At 46.0% G+C, this 12,461-nt stretch overlaps 1 protein-coding gene and 1 pseudogene across 1 annotated transcript in view; both read left to right on the top strand.

The window, feature by feature from the left end:
• Positions 1 to 444: 444 nt before the first annotated feature.
• Positions 445 to 2,529, top strand: LOC101025053 (annotated as a pseudogene).
• A 7,356-nt stretch (positions 2,530 to 9,885) lies between these two features.
• The window catches only part of CCDC3 (coiled-coil domain containing 3), a 157,952-nt gene continuing 155,376 nt past the window's right edge, over positions 9,886 to 12,461 (top strand). Inside the window, exon 1 of the mRNA XM_021943045.2 lies at positions 9,886 to 10,206. Coding sequence (XP_021798737.1) covers positions 10,205 to 10,206 — 2 coding nt within the window. The 5' untranslated portion in view covers positions 9,886 to 10,204. The remainder of the gene's footprint in view (positions 10,207 to 12,461) is intronic.

A 12,461-nucleotide genomic window follows, 5' to 3' on the forward strand; every position in this document is an offset into this window, starting at 1 on the left:
TTGGTGGTGATATCCCCTTTATCATTTTTTATTGCATCAGACGCCATCTTGACAGCACAAATTCCCAGACATGCACAGCAAGTCACGTCTTCCATGAGGTTGAGTTCCAAGGTCTGAGGCTGAGGTAAAAATAGCATTTTCTCACTCTGAGATTTGTTCATTGTTTTTTGTTTTGTTTCAGCTGATGCAACAGCTGGCTCAGATTTGGAGCCATTATGTAGAAAAACAATGGTTTTTGTTTTTGTTTTTGAGATGGAGTCTCACTTTGTTGCCAGGCTGGAGTCCAGTGGCACAGTCTTGGCTCACTGCAGCCTGACTCCCTGGTTCAAGTGATTCTCCTTCCTCAGCCTCCCGAGTAGCTGGGATTACAGGCATGCACCACCATGTCTGGCTAATTTTTGTATTTTTAGTAGAGACGGTGTTTCACCATGTTGGCCAGGATGGTCTCAATCTCCTGACCTCATGATCTGCCTGCCTCGGCCTCCCGAAGTGCTGGGATTACAAGCATGAGCCACTGTGCCCAGCCAAAACTATGTTTCTTTTAAAGGTTAGAATTTTACTCAGAGAGTTCACAATGTGAGAATGTACAAGAGAAATGAGGCCATTGGAGGAACAGCAGATTCACACCTCCCATTTTGTGGTCAGTTTAGATCACACAGCTGTGAAGTGAAATGGCAGAAAAAAAATTTTCAGTAAGTTTTCCTTTCTCTCTGATTTATTTAGGAGCAAGCCCACACAGTGAATTTGTGTGTTAATGATGACTCTGTTCATCTCCACCCCATCTCTCACTGTCTACCTACTAGGCCTTTCCCGTTTGGTTGTCCTGCAAGATTTCAAATTCAACATGTCTAGTATTTAATTTACTATCTTTACCTCCCATCCCAGTTTTAATTAGATGTAGCAAGATGTTCACTCAATATTGTTGCTGTAACAAAAGATACTCCCACATTTTAATGGCTTAACCAATAAAAACTTATTTCTCATCTCATATCCAAAGTAGGTGTTCTAGGGCAGAAGGTAGGAGGTGAAATTGGAGCATGAGAAGTCCGCTCTGCAAAGTCGTTCAAAGGTCCAGACTGAGGACTGCTGTCTTCAATAGGCGGCTTCCAGGATTGCCTTGGCATCATCCAGACAGGAGAAGGGAACAGAAAAGAGGATGCAGGAAGGGCATATCTAAATTTTAGCATCACCCTTATGAAATGTACATATGCCAGCAATAAGTCTACAGTATGGGAGGGAGCATAACACCAAACTTTGGTGGACAGTTTGTCTGCCACACTCCCTTCCTCCCTGTTTCTCATCTGTTCTTCCATCAGTGTTTCCTGTGTGTGTGTTTTTTTTTCTGTTAAAGGAGCCAATAATAGTACTCTCCACAGGAGTTGTTATGAAAATTGAGACAGGCTATGTGAAGCAATTAGAACATGCCTGAGTCGTATGGATGCCCCAGAGTGTATGAATGCTAACGGTTATTCATTAGCTGTGGGACTTCCTCAGCCACCTAGTTGTGCCAAGCTAGAAACGCTCTTCTCTCATCATCCACTTCCAATCAACAAGTCCTGCTTGTTCATTTAAAAATGCATACATCTTTACTTTTCTTTAAATGCAAGTCATAGGCCTGCAGGTCTCTGTCGAACCACAGACACAGGTCTCTGATCCACAGGAGGAGATTTGCTAAAGTTGTGAAGAACAAGGCCGACTTTAAGAGATACCAAGTGAAATTTAGAAGACGACGGAGGGTAAAACGGATTACTATGCCCGGAAACGCTTGGTGATACAGGATAAAAATAAATACAGCACACCCAAATACAGGATGATAGTTCGTGTAACAAACAGAGATACCATTTGTCAGATTGCTTTTGCCTGTATTGAGGGGGATATGATAGTCTGCACAGCATATGCACATGAACTGCCAAAATACGGTGTGAAGTTTGGCCTGACAAATGATGCTGCAGCATCTTGTCCTGGCCTGCTGCTGGCCCACCGGCTTCTCAGTGGGTTTGGCATGGCCGAGATCTATGAAGGCCAAGTGGAGGTGACTGGCGATGAATACAATGTGGAAAGCATTGATGGTCGGCCAGGTGCCTTTACCTGCTATTTGGATGCAGGCCTTGGCAGAACTACCACTGGCAATAAAGCTTTTTGGCGCCCTGAAGGGAGCTGTGGATGGAGGCTTGTCTATCCCTCACAATACCAATGATTCCCTGGTTATGATTCTGAAAACAAGGAAGTTAATGCTGAAGTACACCAGGAGCACATCAGGGGCTAGAATGTTGCAGATTACATGTGCTACTTAATGGAGAAGGATGAAGATACTTATAAGAAACAGTTCTTTCAATACATAAAGGACAATGTAACTCCAGACATGATGGAGGAGACATACACGAAAGCTCATGCCGCTGTATGAGAGAATCCAGTCTATGAAAAGAAGCCCCAAAAAGAAGGTGTTTAAATTTTTTTTGAGACGGAGTTTCGCACTGTCACCCAGGCTGGAGTGCAATGGCGCGATGTCGGCTCACTGCAACCTCCGCCTCCCTGTGTTCAAGTGATTTTCCTACCTCAGCCTCCCGAGTAGCTGGGATTTACAGGCGCCCGTTACCATGCCCAGCTAATTTTTTGTGTTTTTAGTAGAGAAGGGGTTTCCCTATATTGGCCAGGCTGGTCTCAAACTCCTGACCTTGTGATCTGCCTGCCTCGACCTTCCAAAGTGCTGGGATTACAGACGTGAGCCACCACACTCGGTCAAACCAAACAATTTTCTATGAGGATTTTTCAGATACAGACAATAAACTTATTGACAGAAAAAAAACAAAAAACAAAAAAAACGAGTAATAGGTATTTCTGATGTGGAACTTATATGGATTTAGATTTTTTTTTTTTTTAAAGGAAACGAAACAAGAAACGCTCTCCCTGAGGGATCCGATGTGTTTATATGGCTTCAATTGCCATCTTGAAAATGGTCACATATGACTATGGAACTGGATTGGAGCTCCCAGCTGGAAGGACTCATGAAAAGTCTTGTCCCCTCATTATTTTTAAAATTTTATTTTTTTTTTAAGACAAGGTCTCTCTCTGTTACCCAAGCTGGAATACAGTGGCACCACCATAGCTCATGGCAACCTCAACTCCTGGGCTCAAGCAATCCTCCTGCCTCAGCCTCCTGAGTAGCTGGGATTACAGGTACGTGCCACCACACCTGGCTATTTAAAAAAAATTTTTTTATAGAGATGGGGTCCTGCTATTGTTGCCCAGGCTGGTCTCAAACTCCTGGACTCAAGCAATCCTCCCACCTTGGCTCTCCAAAGTGCTGGGATTACAGGCAAGAGCTACTGTGCTGGGCCTGTCCCCTCATTTTAGAACTAAGGAAACTGCAGCCCAGATAATGGCAAAGTGGGGCCTAGGACCCAGTGGGGCCTAGGATCCAGTCTTGCCTTCCATGATACTCAGCTGCCTTAATTAATTAACTCCACAGAAAGCCAAAACCAACCATACAACTCCTCTCCCTTCCTCCTCACAATTTTTGTTTGGTGTCTGCTGGATGGAAGTGGCTGCTGCATGAATTTCCTCTAATCTCCTGTGGTTACCAAACCAATGAAAATTCTAGAGTGCTAAGTTGTGATTCTTCTAACCTGGTTACTCTGACCCCAAGCCCAACCATAGCCCAGTCCAACTCTCTGCTTTTTGTTGAGCAGCAGATGGCACTGTGTCCAAGTCTGGAAAGATCCTCTCTGTTTCCAGGGAAAGTTGGGGCAAATGCACTCAAGCTTCCTGCTAAATGCTCGCATAATTTTCGTGAGGCACTCGCCCTCCTTCTCCCAGGCTTGAGTGTGATCTGTGTGCTAACAGGCATAAGTAACACTGTCAGTATGTGTGTAATGTATGTGGTTCCAGATGTGTGGGCTTAGACTGCTAGTCTGCCATGGAACTTGCTTCCTCTCCTTCCTGGGCACACAGCTGGACTACATTTCTTGGTTTCCAACAGAGTTAGATTTGGCCATATGTCCAAGTTGTGGCCAATAAAATGCAAAAGGAAGTGATGTGTGGCATTTCTAGGCCCCATCTGTAAACTCACATGCTCTTTGCCCTCCACTAGCTGATGTCAGTGCCCAAAATGACCTTGGAGGTCATGGGCTGAAGATGGTGGCATTGTGACCACCCTGGGCCCCTGAATGACTGCATGGAGCCGAGTCCCTGAATTGACTTGGATCTACGTTGGGCTGTTACACAAGCTTAGAATTAAACTGTAATTGGTGAAGCCACTGAAATTTTTTGCAGTAATTTCCCTACCACAACAGATACACAGATTAACTGATGAAATCCTAATGTCCTATGTGATATTCCTGTAGAAAATATGAGAAGTATCCAATGGGAAGTATTCTGCACAATAGGGATTTCTTTCTCCATATTAGACTCCAAACAGATTCCCTGTCAAAAGGGGTTGTAAAGACCTCCCCACCCCAATTGTTTTAGCAAGCAAAGGACTTGATCTGCAGACTCAAAGGCAGGCAGCTAGCAAGGAGAAAGCACAGTAGCTTAGGAAAAAGAGAGACTGTAGCATGTGGTCAAACTTGTTTATGAGTAAAGCAGGTAACCAGGAATTTGCCAAGCATTTTGGAGTGAATTAAATCCTTCAGTGAAGATAAAGGTACTGTAATAAGAACTATTCAGATTGGAAGAGTGTCTTTAAAGGTAGCCACCAACAATTTCTCACCTCCCTGTACACATATGTTTCTCTTACATCAAGAGGTGGATTCTTGCATCAAGAGGTGGATTCTGCCTGTAATCTCAGCACTTTGGGAGGCTGAGCCAGGAGGATTGCTTTAGCCCGGGAATTTGAGACCAGCCTAGGCAACATAGCCCTGTCTCTACAATTTTTTTCTTTTTTTTAAATTACCAGGTGTGGTGGTGCACGCCTATAGTCCCAGGTACTCAGGAGGCTGAGATGAGATGACTTTGAGCCCAGGAGTCTGAAGCTGCAGTGAGCTATGGTCATACCTCTGCACTCCAGCCTGGGTGACAGAGTGAGACCCTGTCTCAAAAAAAAAAAAAAAAAAAAAAAAGAAATGGCTTTTGTTCCCCCGAGCCTTGAATGTGGGCTTGAATGTGACTTGCTTTTGCTAACACTATGCAGCTGAAATGGTGCTGTGTCAGTTCTGGGCGCAGGCAGCTTCCACTCTCTTGAAATCCAGTTGCCTTGCAGAGAGGAAGTCCCTATACCCTGTGGAGGAAGAGAGGCCTTGATGGAGAGAACCCAGAGGCCTCAGCCAAAGGCCAGCACCAACTGCTTGCACCTTCTAGGCTCCTCCTGAAGTCCCATAAAAGGGACCCTCCTATCTTCACACTTAGGTGAGCAGCTACATACACAACTTCTGCAGAAGGAACCCAGGAGAGGAGTCCCCTGTCATCCCTACGGCCATAGCATGATCGTGGGTTCCAGGCCATTTCTGCGTTGTCCTGTCCAGGTGGAAGTGCTTAGTCTGGAAGTCAGCTCCCTTTCTGGTTCAGAACTGTCCCCCCAGTCTGTTGCCTTTATCACAATGCTCCCACCACCCTCCATGCCCTTTCCCTTCACTCCTGGGTCTGGGACACTGATTCTCATCTGTCCCAGGCACACCACGCCCAGCCCTCCTGCCCCACTCTGCAGCAGTCTGCCCCCTCTTCTACCCCAGCCTTGCCCCAGCTGAACTCCACTTGGTTGCAGCTGCATGCATAACCACAATCCACACCATGAGGCAGAGCTGTTGATCTGAGGTCAGTGCACCCACAGAATCATAACAAATAATAACTCCTTGGCTGGGCATAGTGGCTCACGCCTGTAATCCCAGTACTTTAGGAAGCTGAGGTGGGTGGATCACCCACCTGAGGTCAGGAGGTTGAGACCAGGCTGGCCAACATGGTGAAACCCCATCTCTACTAAAAATACAAAAATTAGCCAGGTGTGGTGAGGGTTGCCTGTAATCCCAGCTACTCGGGAGGCTGAGGCAAGAGAATCACTTGAACCAGGAGGTGGAGGTTGCAGTGAGCGGAGATCACACCACTGCCCTCCAGCCTGGGCAACAAGAGTGAAACTCTGGCTCAAAAAAGAGAGGAGGGGAGAGCCATGTTACCTGACTCGGGTTCCAGAGCTGAACTTTTCCCCTCGGCATAATGAATTTGAAAGGTCCTGAACTTTCCTTTTCTTTTGACACCTGTGACTGAATCTGTTAGGCCGGGGGACCCAGAGATCATCGAGATGCAATTCCTGCCATCATGGAGCTCGTAGTCAAGCAGAGGGAGACAGAAATGCAAACAAACAGCGAGTTTTTAGAATTGCTAGTGAGTGGGGGACAAAAAAATGGAAGCAATCCACTTTGAAAAGCTGACGCTGAGTTGGGAAGATGAGTAGGATAGGATGAATAGCTGAGGGCATTGCAGAGGAGGAGCAGAACCATTCCAGGCAGAGGCAGCTCATGCACAAAGGCAGCCCAGAGTGACCCGATGTGGTGATTGGAGGGAACACAGATAGTTTGCAATAGCTGGGCTTGAGAGGAGGCAGACTAGGAGGAACCCTTGCCGAGTTTCCTCTTTTTTTTTTTTTTTTTTTTTTTGAGACAGAGTCTCTCTCTCTCTCTCTGTCACCCAGGCTGAAGTGCAGTGACCCAATCACAGCTCACTGTAACCTGCGCCTCCCGGGTTTAAGCGATTCCCCTGCCTCAGCCTCCCGAGTAGCTGGGATTACAGGCGTGCACCACCACACCTGGCTAATTTTTGTATTTTTAGAAGAGACAGGCTTTCGCCATGTTGGCCAGGCTGGTCTTGAACTCCTGACCTCGAGAGATGTACTCACCTTAGCCTCACTAAGTGCTGGGATTGTTTCCTCATTCTTAACGTGCATGTCTCACTACTGCCTGGTGATGCTCTGTGCCACATGGTGCCAGATGACACCATGAGTTGTGTACCTTCACCCCTGCCCACATGGCTTAACAGGATCAAATGAGGCAGCTCCCATTTTGGGGTAAGCAGTGTACAAATGGAGCATCAGGCTCAGGTTTTAAGTGACAAATGAAACAAACGTGCCCTCCAAGGCTGATCAACATTCGTCACTTGGAGAACTGGTTGTCTTTTGTATCACCTCTGGTTTTCATAAGAAGCTTGAATTTGAGTTATTTGTACTTTTTATTTTATTATTTTAGAGATGGAGTCTCGCTCTGTTGTCCAGGTTGGAGTGCAGTGGTGTGATCCTAGCTCCCTGCAACCTCAAACTCCTGGGCTTGAGCAATCCTCCTGAGTGGCTGGGACTATAGGTGCATGCCACCACACTTGGCTAAATTTTAAACATTTTTGTAGAGTTGGGGGTCTCACTATATTGCCTAGGCTGGTCTTGAACTCCTGGCCTCAAATGATCTTCCCACCTCAGCCTTCCAAAGTGTTGGGATTACGGGCATGAGCCACTGAGCCCAACTTTTTTGTACTTTTATTACATAAGTCAATGGTTGTTACATGTTTTCATCTTCCTAATTTTAACCTTCCTGCCTACAAGAACAAGAACAAAAAAGATTATTCTACCTTCAGTCTTTTTAGTTGTTTGCATTAGAGGAAGGAAAAATGACTTTTCTTATTCCTCTGTGGTTGGAGAGGAAAAGGCCTTTTTCCTACCCCACCTACTGCTTTTTGGGACCAGAAGTCTCCAAAACTGGATGTGTAAGAAGATCCACTGGAAGGCAGGAAAAAAACATTGGAACTTCTAGTTGTGTGTGTGTGTGTGTGTGTTTGAAACAAAGTCTCACTCTATTGCCCAGGCTGGAGTGCAGTGGTGCAATCACAGCTCACTGCAACCTCTGCTTCCCAGGTTCAAGCGATTCTTCTGCCTCAGCCTCAGGTCGTGAGCTGGGATTACGGGCATGCACCACCACACCTGGCTAATTTTGTATTTTTAGTAGAGACAGGGTTTCACTATGTTGGCCAGGGTGGTCTCGAACTCCTGGCTTCAAGTGATCCGCCTGCCTCAGCCTCCCAAAGTGCTAGGATTATAGGCGTGAGCCACCGTGCCCAGGATGCACCCTCCATGCCCCTTCCCTTCACTCCTGGGTCTGGGACTGATTCTCACCTGTCCCAGGCACACCACCCCCCAGCCCTCCTGCCCCACTCTCTAGCAGTCTGCCTCCCCTTCTACCCCAGCCTTAGTAACATCTGAAGTCTGTCCTTAATACACCAGTGTCCCACCCGGGGAACAGTGTTACTCTGTTTTTGAAAGAAAAGTAATTATACTCTTCTATTACAATAGTAATAGTAGTGACAGGTGCCATCATACCTGCCAGATACCCTGCACTTGATGTGGTAATCTTCAATGTGCACAGTAACTTTAAGGTGAGTGACACTTTAGAAATGAAACAATTGAAGCTGACAGTTGAAGCCCAAAATCTGAGCTGGGATTTGCACATTAATGACCCACCTGCCACCAAAGCCTCAATCTTCCTGCCATACCGCATTGCTTTTCTGACCACCCCTGCAGGGCCCAGGGTGGTGGGTGTTAGCTTATGCTAAACCAGCGCTGGAGTGGCCTTGCTGGGTGAGAAGTAATCCCTCTTCCTCCCCACTAATTTGCAGGCTGTGACCAAAATAAATAAAATAGAGTAAGTCGGTTGGAAATACTCGAGGCTCCTTTGGGGGCAGAATCTGAATAATAACTCAAATGAATCCCAAAGGATTAGAGCTTTGTCTAATCTGCTGATGATGTCTGGATACAGAGCTCACACCTGTGATCCCAACACTTTGAGAGGCTAAGGTGGAAGGATGACTGGAGACCAGGAGTTTGAGACCAGCCTGGGCAACATAGTGAGACCTGGTCCCTACAAAAAAATATTTTAAAAATTAGCTGGGTGTGGTGGAGTGCACCTGTAGTCTCAGCTACTCAGGAGGCTGGGGTGGGAGGATCACTTGAGCCCGGGAGGTTGAGGCTGCAGTGAGCTGTGATCTCACCACTGCACTCCAGCCTGGGTTACAGTGAGACCTCATCTGTATTAAAATAAAAAAAAAAACACTAAAACATAATGATAAAGAATAATACAGGCTGGGCGCAGTGGCTCATGCCTGTAATCTCAGCACTTTGGGAGGCCAAGGCGGGTGGATCCCAAAGTCAGGAGTTCAAAACCAGCCTGGCCAACATGGTGAAACCCCATCTCTACTAAAAATACAAAAATTAGCTCCTATTTTTCTGTCATTTTGATCCCGCTGGGGGGGCATCTGCAAACCCAAAAAGTGAAAAAATGGGGGGGCATGGTGGTGTGTTCCTGTAATCCCAGCTACTCAGGAGTCTGAGGTAGGAGGATCGCTTGAACCCAGGAGGTGGAGGTTGCAGTGAGCTGAGATCGCGCCACTGCACTCCGGCCTGGGCTGCAGAGCGAGACTCCTTCTCGAAAATAAATAAATAAATAAATAAATAAATAAATAAATAAATAATCCCATGATGACTATTACCAGTTTTCTCTAAGCCTAGGCCCAGCCTTGGCCCACGGCCTCAGCCCTTGGATTGATATGGCTTATTTAGGCATTTAAACGTTGACACCTGCCTCCTGCCATTTAATTCCCTGCAGTCTGACAGATTCACCAACTACCAAGGAGAATGCCCGCCTTCCTTGTGCTGTGTGTAAATGAGGCTTCCATCAGCACAGACACACACAGGCTGCAAATGGGTCAGCCCTGCCCCCAATTCCACACCCATGGCCACAGCAGGGAATGCTATGTTCCGCTTCCCCAGCCCTCACACCCAGGTTAATATCTGGGCTGTCACCCTCAGCCTCACATCCAGGTTACCACCTGGGCTAATTTCATTTTTTCACTTTTTGGGTTTGCAGATGCCCCCCCAGCGGGATCAAAATGACAGATTTATGTCACACTGTGGGTTTGGATCAGAAAGCACCCTTGAGTAACACTTTGATTCCGTGTTTCTTCCCGTCCTCAGCTACTTCTTGGAAGAGCAGTAGAGAGAAAAATAGTGTTTCTTTTTCTTGGGAAATTGGCAGAGGCATGCTGAAGAAATCAGCCACCTGTTCTCCGCACCTGGATAAGGTTTCAATAGGAGCTTAACGCACCCACCCTCCAGAAAGGATGGTCTGTGGTGCCTGCGGTGTTGTCTCTCTGGGGCGCTTCTGGGCAGCTTTCTCTGTGACCTGGAGAGCAAAGAGTCTCCAAATGTCCATCACATTTCAGCTGCCAAACTCCCCTTTAAATGTAAGTAAGCCGTTTGATTTCTGCTGCCTTTGTTTTCCCATAAAAGGGCATTTTAAAAAATGTAATTCTCCAAGAAATCTCTAGTTGTTTTGAAATAAAAAGCTAGTTTTCACTCTTGATCTCATTTCTTCCAGCTGTTCTCTGGTTGGCCCTGCTTGGTTTGTGGAGCCTTATACAAATTCATTAGTGCTTTTCCAGCTTCAACAGGTTGGAACTGAGGTTTCCAAAGAGCAAAATGCATTTTGGCTGAAGCAGAGCCAGGAATCCGTGTTGTTTGCATTGGCGCCATCCAATTCACTTGTTCTGAATAAGGGAATAAAGTTAATATTTATTCCCTTCATGATTCTTGTATTTCAAGAAAAAAAAAAAAAGGTGCTCCACAGGCTGTCTTTTTTTTCCCTAGCAGGTATTGATTGATTTATTTGAATTTTGAGCTGCAATCAAGGATGGAGAATCTAAGTGATCTCCTTGCTCTCCAAATATTTATGAGTTGTGCATAGAATATTGACTAATCTCTAATGTGCGGTCTTGATGAAAAGGGAAGGGATGGCTGGGGCTCATTATTGCATCGCTTCAGTGGATTAGAGAGATGAGATGCGTAAGATGTCCCAAAGCCTGCATCGAGTCAGGTGACCTGATCCTCATTGCCATGGAATGCACAACTTAGGAGGCCTCTCTCTCCAACTGTGACACTTGAAATTTGTATGCTCATCTTCATAATGACTATGTAGCCAACTCTTGGTGTTGTGCAATGAAAAACGGAAAATTTAAGCCAGATGATTAAAAAAAAAAAAAGACCACGTGACTCGGGGTATAATGAAAGACAGGCAAATGTTTTCAGACACAATCTCCTTCTCTCTTAGACACACTCCTCACTCTTAAATATTTGGATTTTTTACTTTACTCTGCATCTAATTTTAATCCCTTCTCAGCTGGCACCATACTATCGATGGCCAGGGCTCCACAGGGACAGCTAGCGACGTGCCAAGTCAACTCTTCTGGTTGTGGATGTAACACTTAGGAAACACCTTCAAGTTCCTGTCTGCAGTGGGTGCTGCCCAAAGTCCGTATCATAGAAACTTCCCAATTATATGAGAGCCTCCATCTAAAAGTGAATGGCATCAATAGGAAAGTAGCATTTTCTGAATAGGTAACAGAATCCATAAAGTGCAAGTGTAAAAGGAAAATAAAAACTTGGGACCCTGTCCGGGTGCAGTGGCTCACACCTGTAATCCCAGCACTTTGGGAGGCCGAGGCGGGCAGATCACGAGGTCAGGAGTTCAAGACCATCCTGGCCAACATGGTGAAACCCCATCTCTACTGAAAATACAAGAATATTAGCCAGGTGTGGTGGTGCGTGCCTGTAGTCCCTGCTACTCGGGAGGCTGAGGCAGGAGAATTGCTTGAACTGGGGAGGCAGAGGCTGCAGTGAGCTGAGATGGCACTCTTGCACTCCAGCCTGGGTGACAGAGCAAGACTCTGTCAAAAAAAAAAAAAGAAAAAAGAAAAAAAAAAAAACCTGGGACCTCAATTCACTCTGCCAAAAGAAAAAAAATTAAGCTGAAAGTGCAGTCATGCAAGAAGCTACCTTTTCTTTTGTTCCTAAGATAGCTATGGATAAAATATTAAACATCCCCACAGATAGTTACTCTTAATTCACCTTACGGTGCGCGCGAGGTGAGGACATAATTGACTATTCCCCTGCTTGCTCCTTTTCTCTTGCAACGTGTGGATTCGGTCATGTGACCATAACCTTCCCCTTTCCCCTCCAGCCTGCTTTTCCCCTTTAATCCCTCAAAATCATCTTTGGAGGAAGGCACAGACCACAGACTGTTTCTGGGACTCTATGTTTATTTCTTCCGGGCGCGTCCCTAACATTGGCAAAATAAACTTCTAAGTTGATTGAGACCTGTCTCAGATGCTTTTTGGTTCACACAAGAAAACAAACCGATCTCAGGTCTTAGTCCCTCTGGAGAGCTTTCAGAGAGGCCAGTGGCTAACAGGAATCACCCAGGTCTCACAGGAGGACACGGATGGAGAGCCAGCTTGTAGTTCTCAGGATCACACCGGGCTCCGGAGCAGATCAATGAAGTCTCTTTATATGTACCCAGGCATTCTGTGTGAAAGAAGGAGGTGGGAGGGGAGAGCCAGGTTAGTTTGGGAAATTTTGCATTACACAAAATTAAGCAGGTTTCTTTGGTCTTCGGTATGTAGATTTTATTGTGAATCTGTAAGAGGCAGAAAGAATAGAAAGC

Source organism: Papio anubis, chromosome 11 (genome assembly GCF_008728515.1).
Source record: "Papio anubis isolate 15944 chromosome 11, Panubis1.0, whole genome shotgun sequence".
Taxonomy (NCBI): domain Eukaryota; kingdom Metazoa; phylum Chordata; class Mammalia; order Primates; family Cercopithecidae; genus Papio; species Papio anubis.